The sequence below is a fragment of the Siniperca chuatsi genome, linkage group LG18, assembly GCF_020085105.1.
Source record: "Siniperca chuatsi isolate FFG_IHB_CAS linkage group LG18, ASM2008510v1, whole genome shotgun sequence".
In the NCBI taxonomy this organism is placed as follows: domain Eukaryota; kingdom Metazoa; phylum Chordata; class Actinopteri; order Centrarchiformes; family Sinipercidae; genus Siniperca; species Siniperca chuatsi.
Window position 1 is genome coordinate 17,807,799 of NC_058059.1, and position 19,233 is coordinate 17,827,031.

General features: G+C 40.3%; 1 protein-coding gene across 1 annotated transcript in view; it reads left to right on the forward strand.

Annotated features, from left to right (window-relative positions):
- LOC122865588 (ephrin type-A receptor 5) overlaps positions 1–19,233 on the forward strand; it is a 70,985-nt gene that overhangs the window by 45,780 nt on the left and 5,972 nt on the right. Inside the window, exons 10-18 of the mRNA XM_044174229.1 lie at positions 2,446–2,513; positions 3,592–3,717; positions 4,656–4,841; positions 5,906–5,967; positions 9,728–9,795; positions 9,896–10,037; positions 11,380–11,529; positions 16,189–16,382; positions 18,302–18,466. Of these exons, the coding sequence (XP_044030164.1) occupies positions 2,446–2,513; positions 3,592–3,717; positions 4,656–4,841; positions 5,906–5,967; positions 9,728–9,795; positions 9,896–10,037; positions 11,380–11,529; positions 16,189–16,382; positions 18,302–18,466 (1,161 nt within the window). The remainder of the gene's footprint in view (positions 1–2,445; positions 2,514–3,591; positions 3,718–4,655; positions 4,842–5,905; positions 5,968–9,727; positions 9,796–9,895; positions 10,038–11,379; positions 11,530–16,188; positions 16,383–18,301; positions 18,467–19,233) is intronic.

Sequence of the window (19,233 nt, forward strand, 5' to 3'; positions counted from 1 at the left end):
TTTTGCCTGATTTCATCTTCCTTAACCACATCTTATTGTGATATGTATCTAATTAAGTTAATGACCGGGTATATATATCCAAATCCCTTAACTGAACAAGGCTGAGGGCAGTTTTACAAAAGCTCAGAGTGTGAATTCAGATTCACATCCATGTTCTTATGGTCTGTTCATCCACCCATCCCTCCATTCAAGCATTTGTATTATTGATCTTACACCCATCTATCCATGGATCTGTTCATTATTTTTCATCCATACACACATTGTGCTGCTCCTTCATTCATTGAACTTTCCATCCCTTTATCTATTAAGTCATCATTTTAGTTCATCCTTCTTCTAGAATTTTTTCACAAAGATTATGTAGTGAATATGTATGTTATTAGAGAAAATGATCAGATGAATAAATGGTGGGGGCAGTGGTGTTTTCAAAGATTAAAAAGCAAATCAGAAAGACACATTGGGGATTTTGGTTTAGCCGAACAGGGATGAGGATCGAGGATCACTCGGGTTTCGTGTGGGGGAGGAGAGATGGAAGAATGCCAAATGTTCCGGTGATGGATTTGGGAAGCACCACAACCCCCTCCAACCACTGTATCCCCACCTCCCCTCCCCTCCTCCTGCACGACCCTCCAGACTACACACGCATGCATAGACACAGCGCACATGTGTAGACACACACACATACACACTGATGCATGTATGCATGGGTTAACACACACACACATACATGCAGGAAGTTGGAGGGCAGGCTGGGCATTGAGCGTGCTCAAACCCCTTGACTCAACAGATCCGGCAAACTAAACACCCTCAGGCAGACACAAATGTACAAAACACACACACATATACACACACACACTCAGACTCCCCTCCCCCAGACTATCCAGCTGCCCATACCAAACCCCTCCAGCCAAGCCTGGCTGTCCTACAGAGAGCCATGATGGCATAGACTTGGACATGACCCCTGTGTGTGTCTGTGTGTTGTCGATGTGTTCATGCACTTCAGCATTTGTCTTCAAGAAAGAAAAAATGAGGAAAACTCCTCCATCTAAAACACTGTGTTGCCTCTTTTTTTTTTTTTTTTTTTTTTTTTTTTTTACAGATGCAGTAAAGTAAATGAATGCATTAACCTTACAAATATACTAATTTGAGTGTGTCTCTGTGTCCGTTCTGTCAGTGTCGTGTGTGTGTGTGTGTGTGTGTGTTTGCGTGTGCACATGTGTATAGGATCAAGTTTAAAATCAATCCTCCCGTTTAATCTGGGTTATTTGTGATCTCCGAATATCTCAGATGCTGCGTGTCTGAATATTGACTTGAAGCTTTGAGCGCACACGCGCACACACTCTCTCTCTCTCTCTCTCTCTCTCTCTCTCTCTCTCTCTCTCTCTCTCTCTCTCTCTCTCTCTCTCTCTCTCTCTCTCTCTCTCTCTCTCTCTCTCTCTCACACACACAGACGCACAACAAACAAACTGATACAGGTTTTACCCTAAGCATCAGGGGATACACAGACATGCTTTCTCACATGGGCATAAGAGAGAAGGATATGATATGGATGCAGACAAAAGCCAGTGACACAAAGCATTTTTCTTATATGTCCTTTTTCTTTCGGGCAACTTGACCAAAAATCGTTATTTTGTATATGGCCTTTATTGAAAAGCGCAAGACTGCTCTCGCCAGAGTTCATCTGTTGACAAGGGCTTTCTTGGAAAATTATATTATTTGAAAACTGCAGGCCTTTGCTAATGTCTAAAAGGCTGGTAGTTTTCAGCATTTTCAGCAATATTTTTGAAAAGCTTGAAATGTACGTTAGCAGATCCTATGAGGAAATAAAATGCTTATCTTGCATTTAGATCCAAGTGTGATTGTGCCGTCTGTTGGCCAGGATAGATTTTCTGTGTCTGCCATTTTGTGGTATCTTTACTGTGATCTCTGTCTGTTACCCTTTTTATCTATCTAGTGTAAATGTCACTGTTTGTTCTTTGTTTAGATATACAACAGATAAAATGCATAAGGGCATACAGTATTAGTGCTACCTTGTACTAGAAATTGGAAATGTATGTAAACAAATGATGTACAATCATTGCTAAATGATGCTACTGTAAATAGACCAGCTGAAACTGAATAGCAGATACAATTATCTCTCAAGCTGAATGTTTTCTAATGTGTCATTTATTAAGAAAAATAATAATAATAATAATAATAAGGGTGACAGAACTGTGTTATTGCTGAAAATACTGCTAATCGACATTTAGCTTAATTTGTCCCACCCTTTTAACAGTGCTGAAGTCCTTTTCCATGAGGTGTTCCCATTGTTTTTGTCTATCCCCTGTAAATCGTCCATATGTGTCATTTATACAAGGTTTTCTGCAATGTGAAAAAACACTAGTCAATGCTTTCACATGTGCACATAACAATACTGATTCTGCTGTGTTTGTGTCTCCTCCTTCTCAGGCGGTGTGGCTACAGCAAAGCAAAGCAGGATCCTGAAGAGGAAAAGATGCACTTCCACAATGGTCACAGTAAGTTACGAAAGCCCAAACTCATTCTGTATATGGGGGGGTCAAGTTCATCCAAAGTTTACACTACATGTAAGCCTACAGTAGAGGGTTCAGACAGCGGTCATGTCTGTATGAGTTTGTTCATCACCGTAGGCGCGTGTGTGTGTTTTACCAGTACAGTTGACAATGTTTTGTCCTAGGAGCTATTCTTTGAATGACACAACTACAAACCAGCTCCATGGCAGCCATGTTGGCAGAGGACACACAAAGCCATGATGATTTATAGGCCATGACAGCTTAATATATTTGGCCGCATTTTTTGGCATTGTATCCTACTATCCATCTGTTGGCATCAGAGCCGACCGTGACGGGTACATCAGCTCCGGAGAAGTCAGGAAAAAATACCACAGAGAATACCACACATGACCACAAAGAATAGTGTCTTGTTTCTGGGATAATTAAAGGTATGAATCATTGTATTTCGTTCTCTAGGTGCAGTATTTTAGGTAGTTTCAGCTAAGTACTTTCAGTAGCAGTGATGTTTTTTTTAAAGGTAGAATTATCATAAAGGCTTCAGGAGTTCAGAGCATGTACTAAATCACATCACCTCAACAATATAAAAACCAGAAATAATGTTGATTTGGGGTAGGAAATATGGACAAAATCTTCTACTTCACAGTATACATTATTTTATGTATTTATATCATGAGAACATTTTGTGGAAATTGTCAAATTTTGCCGTAAAGTAATCCTGCTCCTTGATTTGCAACATTGCATGCGATGGCCTAATACAACCAGAAATGTTAAAGAGAAGCTACATTGGTGATGAGTTTCCATCGTCTCAATAGATATAATACACTGTCATATTGCCCAACTCTAATAGGTATGATGGCAATCATTTTAACGCAGACAGCAATGATGAAATGATCAAAGATACTGTAACAAAGTTGGCAGCATCTTCCGGTATAGAGATTGGGACCACTCATGCTACTACATTGTTATGTATGCATGCATCGTATTTTGGATACAAGCTTGAATATATGTTAATAATAGTAAATGACATCTAAATGGTAATGATGTCATGCATGTGTGTCTGCAGTAAAGTTCCCTGGGGTGCGTACCTACATTGACCCCCTCACCTATGAAGATCCCAACCAGGCAGTGCATGAATTTGCCCAGGAGATTGACGTCTCATTCATCTCCATAGAGAGGATCATCGGAGCTGGTGAGTCAACTCAGTATGCCTGCCTTCTTGGCTGTGTGTGTGTGTGTGTGTGTGTGTGACTTACAGATACACTGATTCTTATTCTGAGTGTCACTTTGGGGCTGATTTGGCCGGAATAATATATGAATAAATTATTGTTCATTCTGAAGTGAACCTGTTCAGTCAATCATGCGCAGGTAAAATACTCCAACATCCTGTAACAGCTTTACTTCAAACAATACTGTATTAAAACACACTCAATGTACAGTAATAACCGTAATGAGTCAAGCCCAATTTAGACATGTTGTATGGAATTTAACCATTTTCTCATTACCTCTACGATGGTGCGTTTTTTTCTTCAACCTGCATGAGCCTGTCACATTTATAATTGTGCGGCATTGTATGTACGCACATTTACACACAGTCAATTAAGCGCAACACTGTGTTAGAAAATGACGCTTCACACGGATATAAATGGTGTTTGTTCTCTTCTGACAAACATGTTGATTTTGCAACATTTGTAAGTCTCACGAGCTTTCTAGCTGTGCAGCAGTGAAATGTATGGTGACCGACAAGGGCAAACGCACTGCAACTTCAGAAAGACCATGCAAATAGACAAAACACAAGCAAATTAAAAAAACATCTTCATTAATTTGACAACACATGCAAATTTACAAAGCACGCTGCAAAAAGACACAACCAAAAACAGAAACGCTTTTTCGGTTCTATTGTGGTTCTATAAAGAACTGAGAAGTAATAGCACCTAAATTATTTTTATTCTCCACAGCTTTACTTTTTTTGTCTAGAAATTTTGCTGTTCTCAAATAAAGCAATTACTCAATAGAACAACACAAGTGGACTTTTAAATTTAGGTCATTTACCATTTACCATTGAACAATTGCAGCTGAAGGTGGGCTGAAATGTTGAGGCCACAGTCAAGCTCTGTCTCTTTGCCTCAGGAGAGTTTGGCGAGGTGTGCAGCGGACCGCTGAGGCTGCCCGGGAAAAGAGAGATCCAGGTTGCCATTAAGACCTTGAAAGCAGGCTACACAGAGCAGCAGAGACGCGACTTCCTTTGGGAGGCGTCAATCATGGGCCAGTTTAACCATCCAAACATCATCCATCTAGAGGGCGTGGTCACCAAGAGTGAGTCATCAGCATGTCTGTTTCTAGTCAGATTTAACGCACTTTGTTTTGCTTTTTGGTTGTGAGCCCGAGATTCACCTTGTAGGATTTCTAAAATATGTCACAATTCAGATTACTGGGACTACTCATATGGCAGTTGTACTGTGTAGATGTTTAGGAATCTCAAGCTCAACTTGTCAGACTCAAGTTTACTTGTCAGACTCTGCTTTGATTTCTCCAGTCTATAAGCCGTACTTTGTCAGGGTTTTTCAACATCCATCACACTCAGCTGTGCTTCATCAGTCAGTGTCAGATGTGCTTTGACAGCTTCAACTGTGGTTTATCAAGCTGAGTTGTACTTTGAGTTAAACTCTACTGTAATGCTGTTTTTTACATGGACCATACTTTACAGCCACACACCTAACTCTAACTCATTATCTGCCTTATAATTATTAGCTCTGCATCTCCATATTCATATGTTATGATATGAGTGTTAAACAAGTCAAATCTGTTCGATTTTGGAACTAAATAATCTCAAGAGATCACACTAACAGATCTTGTCAAATCCAAACAGCATTTATTTAAACATGGGAACTGTGAACCGTGATATCTCGATATGGGAACTTGACATGATGCGACTATATGGAGCGACTGTGAAGTTAAAGCTGAGAAACTACAGCTGATGCTGATGATGCACAACTGAATCTGAGGGACGTTGAGCTAGCTTTTGACATAGTAGTACCGTTTAGACTGGACTTAGTCTGACAAAGCAGAACTTAGCCTGACAAAAAGAGACGTGGGAAGTACGTCAAAGAATATATCTTTCTGATTTGCCTGTGATATATATGAAATACACCATTTTATGCTAGTAAGTGTTATAGTGTTACAGATTGTGTAATATTCTGTATGTTCGTTAAAAATTAAGTTCTTTGAGAAAACCTAAAACTTGAGTACCCACTCCAAATATCTAACATTAAGCTTACATGTTTTTTTTTCTTCCTCTCAATATTTTGTTATTTCTGTTTGGTTTTTTTTAATGTATTATTGTTTTTGTAGTGAAGTATGTTCTTATATCTTTCTTTCAGGCAAACCAGTGATGATCATCACTGAATACATGGAGAATGGATCACTGGACACTTTCCTCAAGGTAGGACAGAGGGAGTTCAGAGAGTGTTAAGAGAGGGGTCATGGGGAATCTAGGGAGACAGTGGATAAAGAGTAAGTTAATAGGGCGTAAAAGAAGACAGGGAAGAAGAAGAGGAGGTTAAGGAAAACCACCATTGATTCTCAAGAATCAATCAAAAGGAATTGTTTTAGCAGCATATTTGTGGTACATTAAAGTGAAATGGAGTCAGCTCCCAAACATAGATAAGTGTTGGACTGTACTGAAGTAAGTCGCAAACAGGCAGGGGTGGAGAGCCACTACTTGCTGATATGCCAAACTGGAAGGACAATTATCACAGTGTGTGTGTGTGGGGGGGCATTTAATCTCTGGAAAAGGAAAATACATTTGAGAGCTGTTTATAATGGAGATACATCACTGTGGGCAAAGAGTATCAGGTGAGATGAAATTAGAATATGTCCCCCAAAGCTATCATTATTCCACTTCAATACCACATCATTCTACACATTCAAGCAGAAGCTAACAAGAGAAGCATATGTGATAGTTATGAATGTTTGTGTAAAATCTTAGCCCAGGCAGGTGTTACACTGACATCTTTCAAGGGGAAAGCAAAGTTACAGGTTGGTGTGAGTATTATTTCTCAATACAAAATATATCAAACATTTAGGAGAGGAACAACAAATAATACTGAATAATCAAAGGAGCCCATTTGAGTGGGTCTATATGGGAAAGATTTTAAACAAACTCTACAAATTTTGAAATGTTTACTAGCCCAGACTGTGAGATCACTTTGCCAGAAAAGACTTCTGAGCACTCAGGGCTGGAATCATGTCTGCACTGCCTAGACAATTTGGACTTCACTGAGTGAAGAAGGTGAACTATAATGAAGAGGCAGGCTGGCAAATCTCTGAATTAAGTGATCCCTCTCCAGAGCACTTCAGTCTATTCACTGGTTACAATGGCAAGATGCTCAGTTGGCGGACAAGGCTAAATCCTGCATGAAAAAAAGGGTAAACTCCTGCAGCAGATGGCTAATAGAGAAATGAGGTCATACAATTGCAAAATGGTAAAGAATGGCAATTATGGAAATTTGGGATTATATGGTGGTTTTTGGAGGTTTGGTTGTGCTTGAAAAGCAACGCAGACTGGAAAAGACCTTTACCTGAACATGATGTTCTCACCCAGACTGTGTGGAATGGGAGGATGCTGTGAGACAAAAGACAGAGAGTAAGGGTGGAGGAGATGTGCTACGGGGCTGTGGTCACTGGAAACTGCTGACGTGACTGTCCTGTGTGCCTTCGGGAGTAATCCTGGAGGCAGAAGGGGAGGCAGAGGAGCACAGAAAACCCTGTGAAGTAATTACATGGATGGCTGGTGTACTGAGGTCAGTCTAAATGACACGGCCAGTAGAGAACCAGGGTCTGGACTGGCTCCTGGATTAAGTGTCACAGCTATGGACAATGCACTATAAAGCTCATAACTCACATCTTTGGCTTAACATCTCATTTCACATGTAGGTGCGATGTTCTGCTGCAGATAGATAGTTTACATATGGACTGGAAGGATCTTAAACTAATAGTGAGAGCTCTCATTGGGAGAACTTTAGAGGAAGGGTTTTCCATAGAAGCGAAATAGTAGTTACGGTGCTATAATTGACTGTTTTCATCAGTATTTTATGAAAGCTAACACCTTCTCCTTTAGTACTAAGCAGTCAGCTAAATTTTCCTTTTCTTTGGTAGTTCATACACTATAAAAACAATTGTACAAGTAAAGGTGTTTATGAAACAGTTGGCTCCAATTAGGGCTGTCACGATATGAAATTTTCACTACACGATTATCGTGGCCAAAAGAATTCACAAAAAAAAAATGCTATCAGTCAAATTAATTTTTAACTTTGTTTATTGTGTGTTTTGTCTTTACACCTACTATGACAAAGCGAGAACGGAAATGATTTTAGAGGCGCTGGATTACTTACATGATATTATCATATGTGTATTATTAACATGATATCAATATTTCGTTTTTAAATATCACGGTTGCTATTGTCAATACCGGTATATCGCAACACCGCTAGCTCCAACCCTGTCACCAGACACAAGGTTAATATTGAACAATTCTGCAAATACCTGGATTATGTGCAGTGGTAACGTCTTTGTGCTTACTTTTTTTAAAATTATTACAATATTTGTGGATGGCAACAACAGCACGGTAAGATCATGGTTATGGCAAATAAACTATTGTTAAGTTATGGTTAAGATTAGGCGACTGAAACAAATGGTTACAATATGAAAAAGAATTGCTCGTGACAGGGTTGTTGGTCAGTGATGTGACTGGATTAATGGGTAGCTCCAGTTTTACGCCTACTACTGCATACGTGCAAAAAGTATAAAGTCTTTTGTTGCTCCAGAGGGAGCTGCATGCAGTCTGATAAATTGTCTCAAGTGATGTAACTTGAGTCAGTGTTGGTTGGGGCTGATGACTGTAAGTTTGAAAATCTTGAAGAATCTGGAGGTGTGGCGTTAGAAAGAAGTGAGTTTACCAGACCTCTGTAGCCCGCTCCTCATTCCGGCTTGAGGCTACATTAGCCACTACTAGCACTAACACACCGTCTCTGACAAAACTGTCGGCAGTTGAGTTGCATTGTGGGCAATGTAGGTGCCAGGTTTTGACAAGGAAGAAGAATGTCTGGAATAAAAACGACTAAGGAGATATTTTTAACAGTCCATCATGAGTCAGTGTTATAGGACAATGCTAAATCAGTGGAGTACTCTTAAGTCGAGGAGCTACCTCCTGACCAGAATGCAATGGTAGAGAGAAAGCACTTTCAGTCCTTGGCAAAATGTTCTTTGCCCCATAGAGCAGGAGAGGTATTGACAAGAACACATGTGCGTACATGTGGTAGGAATGACCTGAGGTACAAAGGTGCACAGGTGATACCAAAAAGGAAGAGGAATGATTAGATGGCTATCATCATTGCCATCAAATGTAGGAAATTGTAATCAATAGAGAGAGATTATTTGAAATTTATATTTTCGGGGATATGAGAAGTGGAAATGAGAGTAAGATGCAATAATGTGCTTACCCTCAAAATCCTCCACTGACATAAAAAGTTGGACATGCAGAGTTGTGTCTTTGTTGCTATACTGTAAGTTACAGTAATTGGCTTTGTGGCTATCAGTGGCTGTGTGGCTTTCATGCCAGAAGGCAACTTTTAAGCGGCCGTTAACAGAATGCTTAGCCATCATTTTTCAATGCAGAGGTCATACATGTCCTCTCTCTTTTGCCTTTCTATGTTATTTTGCAAGTTGACCCAGTTTTGCAGGCTACACACCTTTAGAAACTACTGAAAAAAACTATCAGCATTGAGAAACATTGTTGTCACTGCATTTTTCCAGACAGTTTTTAATGTCAAACCATGTGGGGACTCCATTATCATTACAGAGCTAGTGCATACAGTATATAATACAGAATTTTAATGCAGTGTTGACACATTGGAGAAGCACTGCATTGACTATATGCTACATAATTGGAGGTTACTGGCAGGCAATTAACCAAATGATACATGATTTTCTTTCAGTGGATGTGCAACATTGTGGGTTTTATCTGATTTTAAACATTTGTCATGTGATATTATCCCTCCCATTTTTCTTTCCTTCTCCTCTGAATACGATGTGTTCACTGTTCTCATAGATTGATGTGAGTGATGTCAGTGATTTAACTAAAGATACCGAAACCAAATATCACTAAGATTGTCTTTTTCCTATTTGTCCCTTCTTTTCTTCAGAAAAATGATGGTCAGTTTACTGTAATCCAGCTGGTTGGTATGCTGCGTGGCATTGCATCTGGCATGAGGTAAACATACAAGTCCACACAAACACACAATGTATTACTGACCATATCATAAGGGCACAGTGTTTAGGTTTAATCCTTTCCTTTGTGTGGATAAATGCAGATACCTGTCCGACATGGGCTATGTCCACCGTGATCTTGCAGCTCGTAACATCCTGGTCAACAGTAACCTTGTGTGTAAAGTGTCTGATTTCGGCCTGTCCCGAGTCCTGGAAGATGACCCGGAGGCTGCGTACACCACTCGGGTAAGACTTTGCATTTTTGTGTATGTATAATAGGGCTGCAACTAATTCTTAATCTGTAAATTATCATTTGAATTAATCAATTTTAAAAACTCTAGTCACAATTTACCAGAGCCCAAGCTGACGTCTTTTTTTAAATTGCTTGTTTTGACTGACCAGCAGTCCAGAACTCAAAGATTTTGGCAAAATTAGAATGATGTAAAAACAGATAAAAGCAGCAAATCTTCACATTTAAAAGCTGGAGCCAGCAAATGTTTGGCAGTTTTGCTTAATAAACGACTTAAACTAACAACAACTATGCCAATTTATGCCAATTTATGCCAATCGACAAATCGATGAATCAACTAATTGTTTCAGCATTACTGTGAGAGAGAAAGAGGAAGGGTAAACTAGAGGGCACACTGTCTTTAACAATCCGGTGTGTATCTCTGTGTGTGCGCGCAACAATTGTGGTATATCAAACTATGGATTAAGTGGAAAACTCAAATCAAATACAGACACACACACACACACACACAGACGGCAGCAGCGGGTTTTAAATTAAGCTGTGTGTCCCAAGCTGAGTGGCGTCCTGTCAGTCAGAGACGGGCTGCTTCCTGCAGGAGGAGGGCCAATTAGTACTCAGCTCGGTCTCTGCAACACTCAATTAGCACAGAGTCTTGCTGCCTCAGTGCCAAATATCCTGTCACTTGCTGGCTACCTCTCTTTTGGCTCTCTCTCTCTCTCTCTCTCTCTCTCTCTCTCTCTCTCTCTCTCTCTCTCTCTCTCTCTCTCTCTCTCTCTGTCTTGCTCTCTTCCCTGACAAAGCAGTGAGAATAACATGATTCAAACCCTTCAAGCTAATTTCACTACTCATCAGCTGAAAACACATTTTCCTCTGGAACTCAGCAGTCATCCTGTGAACTTTTCTATCTTTGCAATGAAAGCACGATAATGAAGATGAGGAAAACGAGTAGAGGAATCTCCCCCCAACAGTTAGGACAGGGAATTTGTCAAAGAAAGTGAAACGTGGTATCATGAATGTATTCCTAAATTGGTGTTCATTAGTGTAATTGTGGGTTGGACCACATGCGGCAGACGTGTCTCAATTAAGGTCTGTTCTTGGTTTCCATCTTTGTATAACAAAATGTAAAACTTTTGAATGACTGCAGCTGTATTTATACACCGGAAGGTCAAGTGTGCACAAATGTGGCACTGAGCTGTTGTAGATGTAAACATATCGGGGTTATTTCTATCAAGCACCACAACAGATGGAAAGTTGACGTTACATTTTCTGAGCCTAGTTTCCTTGAAAGCCACAGAGGTATTTGCATTATCTGGTAAATGTTCTTGCATGTTGTCACAGGGCGGGAAGATTCCTATTCGCTGGACTGCTCCGGAGGCGATCGCATACAGGAAGTTTACCTCAGCCAGCGATGTGTGGAGTTACGGGATTGTCATGTGGGAAGTGATGTCATACGGAGAGAGGCCATACTGGGAGATGTCCAATCAAGATGTAAGTTTGATGTGTTTTGCCGTTCGTATTTTGTCAGTTTGAATTTGTCTTGTTTTGAACTATTCACCCCACAATTCAAACACCATTCTTTTTTGGTGCATCCACAGAAAGCAGGACTGCACAATGGCCATGAAATAGTTAGGACAACTGAGAAAACAGTCTCACCACAAGGTACATTTAGTACCTGTTCTGGAGCTTTCAATTATAACACATGATCTTCGTCAGCAGGGGGAGTTTGCCCAGTTGTCATGGAATTGTAGAAGTTCAGATTTCCTTTTTTTTTTCACTAATTAACATTGTATATCATTGTTTAATCCGTCCAAAAAAACAACAACCGTTTTACCGGGGGTTATGTGATGGACCATTTCTTGGCGGCAAACAGTAAATTCCTGGAGTCTGGTTGCCTGGCAACTGCCAGGAGCCCCCGAAGAGCACCAACTTTTTTCATATTTTTTTTGTATGTTTACACAGGTTATGTTAGATTTCTGATCACATGTGTGTTGATATTTGTTTAATATTTACTAATAACTAAAAAAGAATCTGTATTGTTCCTTGGGAACTTTTGACTTGTGTATAACAAAGCAATGGGATCAAGGGAGAAAAAGACGTGTAGGTGAAATGTCAGGAGGCTGAATGTGGGTTGAAATAGGGAGGGCTCTGTGGGAACCTATTATTATAAATCTATTACTGTAAAGTGTAGACAATGAGAATGAACAGCTTTAATGGAAACACAGAGAGAGACATTGTGTGGTGTAGAGAAAGGTGTGCGTAAGCAAAAGAGTGAATGAAGTGAATATTCATGGAGGTGCAGTGCTAAGCAAAAAAATGTGGCAGGGAAAATGTCAGGCTGTACGCTCACTTAGGCTATCTATATATCATCCATTAGTGCTAAAGGTTTTTCGATCACTTGTAAACAAAATGTAGCAATGTATTTCCCGATTACAGCATTATTCATGTTATTTTTGAAATATTTCGCCAAATGCGAAATTGTAAAACTTGTGTGGCTGTGGAGTGATATACTGGTGGTCTACTCAGCAAGTACCCAAATGACCTGCATGCGTCTGTTCATCAGAGAGGAGACGAAGAAAAGTGACTCAGAGAAGAAGAGGGTGATGAAAAGAGTAGAAGAGGGTGGCACCTACATTATAGCGCGGCCCGGAGGCCATTTTAATGAGGAGAACTGCGATCTTGTCACATGGCGATGAGTGAGAATGTAACAGTTGATTCAGACACCACACACATGCACTCGTTTCCCACCCACAGTCACACACACACAGGCAACATATGCACGCACAGCCCTCTTCATCCCTTGCTTCAGACCCCTCCCTCCTCCTCTTGGTTATTAGGCTGTCTGTCTCAGAGAAGTCTAGAGATGGTGAAGAGAGGAGAGGAGGGTGAGAGGAGAGGAGAAGACGTTTGATGTTTAATTGAAAGTGTTATGCCGGATTTTCTCTGATCTGCGCAAGCAAGTGCAGGCTCTCACACTCTCTTTCTCTAAGCTTCTCTCCTTCTGTTTCCTACTTCTACCCTTTTCCTCCTCGTCCTCTCTTTTTGTCTCTGAAAAATGCAATGTCTGTATTCTTTCTTGCCTCTCGTCCGCCTTCTCTTTCTTTCTCCCACCTCAGTCTCTCATTTTCTTTCTCTGATCCTTCCTCCCTGGCAGTCAGCTATGTGTAGTTCTTCTCCCTCTCAGCATGCAACAATGATTTGATGCTGCGCTTCTCTCTTATGCTTTGGTGCGTGAGTACGTGCGCTTTCATGCATGCGTGTGTATTGGAGTGCTATCAGGTCTGTCTTTTGTGTGAATTTGACACAAGTAAAGGCTGTCATGAACTCAACAAATCAATTCCCTCCAGTGTCTTGCACTGGCAGAACTAGGCTGAGAACTCCAGCTTGCTTTCCACTACAGGGTCTAACAGAGAGAGCCAGGTTTATTTATTATTCATCTAACACGACCTCCCCCCCACAAAAAAAAAAAATTCTGTGATTCAGTGCTGCATCTTTTTACTTGCAGATATGATTAACTGGGCTATGCAGCGTATCAAATAAACAAATAATGTTTTTATGATGTGTTACTTTGTTGATCCTCGCAGGGGGTTCGTTTTTGCTTGCTAACTTCATAGAGGGTTTGAGTGTAGGGTCAGATAGAGAGCAGGAGCTTCCCTGGAGCAAATATCAGGATTCAGGATCTTGCTTGAGAGAACTCAAATTGGAAGTAACATCACTTTTGCTGAAGTTTGTTGTGGTCCTGCTGTGAAAAAGTGATTACACGTTCAGGCGTCAAACAAGTTGTGTCCTATACATACCCTGGAAATGATTCTTCTTCAGACTTTGTCCATGCAGTAGATTCTCTCGAATTTGCCGTCTCTCTTTGTCTAACCATTTTTTCCGTCTTCCATCTCTCTAAAGGTTATAGAGGTGATAGAACAGATTCCTTACCTCATTGCTTCCTCTTAAAATGTACACAGTCAGCAGATTGATTAATGTTCACTGTGCGGACCAAATTGTGTCATCTCTTCTCCAGAGCTGGGTAATGAACTTCGATACTTTTATGGCACCGACCGCTTCGATACCATCAAGTATCAAAAAATGCCTTGTCATTCGGTACCAAATTTCAATATCTAAGGAGTAAATCTCATCAGCGTCAGTGCGCCAATAAGCATGCAACATGCTTGTAGCAAGATCTAATAATGCTGGTGATTGGCTGTCTAACGTTATGCTCATCTTTTTACTGCCAGCTGCTTATCTGCACAGATAACTAAATGAATTTTGTGTCGCTTGTTAGCTAGCCAGTGCAGCTAACCTGTATCTGCTCGTCAGTGAGTCCGTTCACCACATCGTCCACCAGGATGAAAGCCCCGGCGCAACCTGTCCTCTCCTCGGATGGGACGGATAACCTGGAGCCGAGGCGGAGAGCGTTTCTGACGCCAAACATGGTGTTGCTTAATGTTACAGACCGACAGATAGCGGAGAGAAATACTCCTTAAGTAGACACGGTGGATTGTTGTCAGACCCAGGCTAGCTTCTCTTTAGCACAAAGTAAGAGGTCTCACTCTGCCACTATATACCAGTACCACAAATGTCACCAACACAGTCATTCTCTTCTTCTTCTCTTTCTTCTTCTTCTTCTCCCTCTTCTCCTTCTCCTCCTCCTCCTCCTCCTCCTCCTCCTCCAGATTAGGCTGACTAGAGTCTACAATGGGGTATTGCTGCCATACTGTTTGTTATTAATGTTCCTTTTGACATTTATTTATATTTTATATAATCCAATACTATACAGATATTCCTTCATTTTCTTAACTTTAGTCCTGTTATCCAGCTTCACACAGGTCTTTGAACAGCTTCTTCCTTTGAAGTGAATAATTGTACCATAATGTGTATTGTAATTTTCTTTTAATATAATAGATTTTATAAAGTTGGTATCGAAAATAGTATTGTTCAGGAACCGGTATCGAAGTCAAGGTATTGGTACTGGTACAGATATGGACAGACATTTTTTGAATGATACCCAGCCCTATCTCTAATGTCCAGAATCTTTTGAGCAAACTTTCAAACTGATCATTGTATTTTAAACATTAATGGTGGGGTATGCGATTCTAATCCAGTACATGTCTTTTTGTCAAATTCAGCGAATATCTCCTCACGGTCTGCTAGCTGTCCGTTCAGTGTGTGCACTGAAAACTTATAGGTTTGTACACAGCCCTGGCTCTGTAAATGGGAAATAAACAAAGTGGCTCAGACCGAGCCACGATTTGTGTGTCAGGTAATTTTAAATGTCTTGCACACGGACATTCAGCTTACTTTCTAGTTTGCCAAGATGTGCTGTTGTTGTGATGTTTTCTATAGTAGCAGGAGAGTTGTGAGTATTGCTGTCTGGAGCTGGGAAACCGCCTCGTCCTCTCTGGCTGTTAGCTTTGCGGCAGCAACTGTAGGGACAGTTTGCTAACCCACAACCTAGCTAACGTTAGTAACATTACTTGCTGTGTCATTGTTCTCTCTGTATCATGGTATTGGATTTCTCCAGAATCGCATACTCCACCTTTTAACCAAGATTCAGTAACTGCATGGTTTAGATTAAGTTACCAAAGGCCAGGTCTAACAGGGTGAGAAATTATTTTTCCCCCCAATCCATCAAACTCATGCTCAGGATGAGTCAGCTGATAATCAGTCTTCCATATAATATTGCTGGATGATGATGATGATCGACTAACTATCGACAGCTGGATGGGATGATGATGGCTGAAGGTTTAGTGTTTTGCCTTCACTGTATGGGGCTTTAGCATATGTTTTGCATGTATTTGTATTAGGTTTTATGTATTTTATTATATTTTATGTTCAAGCTTGTGTTTCACCTGGCTGCAAGGCAAATTTCCACTTGGGAACAATAAAGTTGAAGTTGGAGCAGACTCCAAGTCATCTTTTTGGAGGGGAAGATAGAGAGAAGCCAGAGCAGTCTCAGTTAACACTAAATGTTTTGTATTGTAAACTGGGTGTTACTCTCACTCTTTCCCTCCATCTCATTCCTTTTCTCAACTTCTAAATGAGGGAAAGTCATTATCATAGCAGATTGTTTTGACTGTCCCAAGGTATTGTACCACTTCAGGGCTTTTTAAAAAACTAAGCTCCATCTGTCTTTTTCCATCCCCTGTCTGTCTGCAGGTAATAAAGGCAGTGGAGGAGAGCTATAGATTGCCGGGTCCTATGGACTGCCCTGAGGCTCTGTACCATCTAATGATGGACTGTTGGCAGCGAGAACGCAGCAACCGCCCCAAATTTGATGAGATTGTCTGTCTACTAGACAAACTCATTCGCAACCCCAGCTCATTAAAAAAACTTGTCAATTCCTCACACAGGTATGAATTCACACCACAAAACAACAACATATCTATTTGGAATTTGACACTTTTTTTATGTAGACGCCAATTGCTTGGATGCACATTGCTATCGTAACATGTTATGTTAACACAAAGTTATGTTGAGTCTTTTATTTTGAAGAAAATCTATATTCGAACTTACTGATTTCAATTTTGAAGCCCAACACAAAAATTTATATTTTTGGATTTAAGCAGTAGATGGCCAACACTAATATACAGTGGTGTGAAAAAGTTCCACACACCTTCCAAAAAGTTCAACTTTTGTCCCGTTACATCTGGCGTAAAAGTACACCACATTTCAGAAAAAGAACATCATACCAACAGTAAAATATGGTGGTGGTAGTGTGATGGTCTGGGGCTGTTTTGCTGCTTCAGGACCTGGAAGACTTACTGTGATAAATGGAACCATGAATTCCGCTGTCTACCAAAAACTCCTGAAGGAGAATGTCCAGCCATCTGTTCGTGACCTCAAGCTTCAGCAAACTCGGGTTCTGCAGCAGGACAATGATAAAAAACACACACACCATCCAACTCTGAATGGCTGAAGAAGAACAAAATGAAGACTTTGGAGTGGCCTAGTCAAAGTCCTGACCTGAATCCTATTGAGGTGCTGTGGCATGACCTTAAAAAGGCAGTTCATGCTAGAAAACCCTCCAATGTGGCTGAATTACAACAATTCTGCAAAGATGAGTGGGCCAAAATTCCTCCACAGCGCTGTAAAAGACTCATTGCAAGTTATCGCAAACGCTTGATTGCAGTTGTTGCTGCTAAGGGTGGCCCAACCAGTTATTAGGTTTAGGTGTGAATTTGCACACCTACTTCTAGTAAAATACTATAAAGTGTAATTTTGTATTTATTTTTCCAAGAAGAGAGATATGTTGGCTTTTACCGACATTTCTTTAATCTTGAAAATGTGTTGTTTTAACTGACCTATTCTTTCTGAAGTGAATTAAACCCAGCGCTGCAAGCTAATAGACTCATCATCGTTCAGATGAAATGTAAAGAGTCTCTATTGAAGTCTTGTGTAGCTGCATAATTAAATCAGGATGGACATAGTCACTAACTGCTGCATGCTGGCAAAGAAGAGGAGAGAAATAAATGAAAGTAGCTTGATTTTCTTAAAACTACGCATTAGTGTGAATTGTATTCAGTGGGGTATCTTTTGATTATCGGAACATTTGAACATTCAATTAGTGTTTCCCCACTATGCATGTGCATTGCATTAGTGTATAATGGCATGAAATGGCTATAAGTGCTCTGAAACAGACATTTAGTCAGACACCCTCATTACCTTATTTTCCTTGCAGAGATAATTAAATAATGTGAGGTCTTTTGTTCTCCTTCCTCTTTTCCACTTACACACTCAAAAAACACACACAGGAACACACTTAATAAATCAATGGCATATCTAACATCCCATGCAATAACGTTTGACAGTTAGCCAGATTAAAGGGACAACAGGGCTAGTCCTTGTTCCACATTACTCCTGTTCTAGCTACAGCGTGGAGAATATTGTTAGCTAGCATGAACATTTCTGTTTGATAGCATGGAGAGCTCTATTTGTTTGCATGAAGTGTGAGCTGAATGACAAAGAGTTTTGAGTGGACAGCATTTTCAGCTTTGCATGATGGTGCATAAGTAGCATTAAGAGGCCTTACTGGAAACTGTCAGGGCTTTGGAGCTCAGCCCTGGGCTTCAAAATGTAGGTGATTGCACAGTGAATTCCACTCCTTAACATTTATGATAATGATGTGAAACAGGAGCTGGTGCCTATGAAGTCCTTTAATCTGACAATCTGTCATCATGACAATGGTTACTGAAATAATACATGTATAATCTTGTGCTTTAATTTGATTACTGTCATACTTTTTTTTCCTGTACCTCCATCCATGTAACAGGGTTTCCAACTTGTTAGTGGAGCATGCCAGTGTAGAAGGGGACTGCAGCACTCGGAGCCAGACCGTAGGGGAGTGGCTCGACTCCATCAAGATGGGTCGTTACACTGAGCTTTTCATGGAAGGAGGTTACTCTTCACTGGAGACTGTGGCTCAAATGACATCAGAGTAAGGCCACTTAATCACATACAAACATAAACAAGTACTAGAACATCTAGCCATGTAGATGGTTTTATTTGCTCAGGTTTTTACACATCTGTCCCTTGAGATTTCTGCTGCCACCTCAATATAATAGTGTTGAGTGCAGAGTTTTGTTTGTGGAGCAGCGGTGCAAAATTATATTTAAAAAATTCAATGGCAAACTCTCCCCGTTACTCTGGATAATCCACAGCCCTAACTGTCATCCATTTTTGTAGGGATTATTTCTTCAGTGGAACATGGTCCTTACTGACCTTTTAAAGTTCAAAATTTAGTAAAATTACATAATCTGGACTCAAATGACAACAATCCAATGTGCAATGCAGTTTTAATGAAAATCTCTGTAGCACGTACAAAACTGAACTAATTTTTCATTATTACAGTTAGAGAAGGTCAAAGCAAAATGAGAATGCAGGATCTATTACAAGGTTGCAAACCTGTGAAAAAGTTCTAAAAAGCCAGTGCCCTTTTATAGAACCGAGAGCTTTGATAAAGATAGAGATAGCTACAGAAAATCAGCATGACTTATGAATGCATAACTTGGGGACCATCCAGAAACTGCTGTCTCAGTATTATAACAGTTTTTAAAATTGCTTTAATTGGGATATCTACCGTACAAGAGCTGAGCCTTGTGAGGATATTATATATTGATACTCTTACTTGCAAGAACACTACGTTACAACATCAGTGAAAATGGCAGTTGTCTAAAACATTACAAATAAACCTTTTGTAGGAAA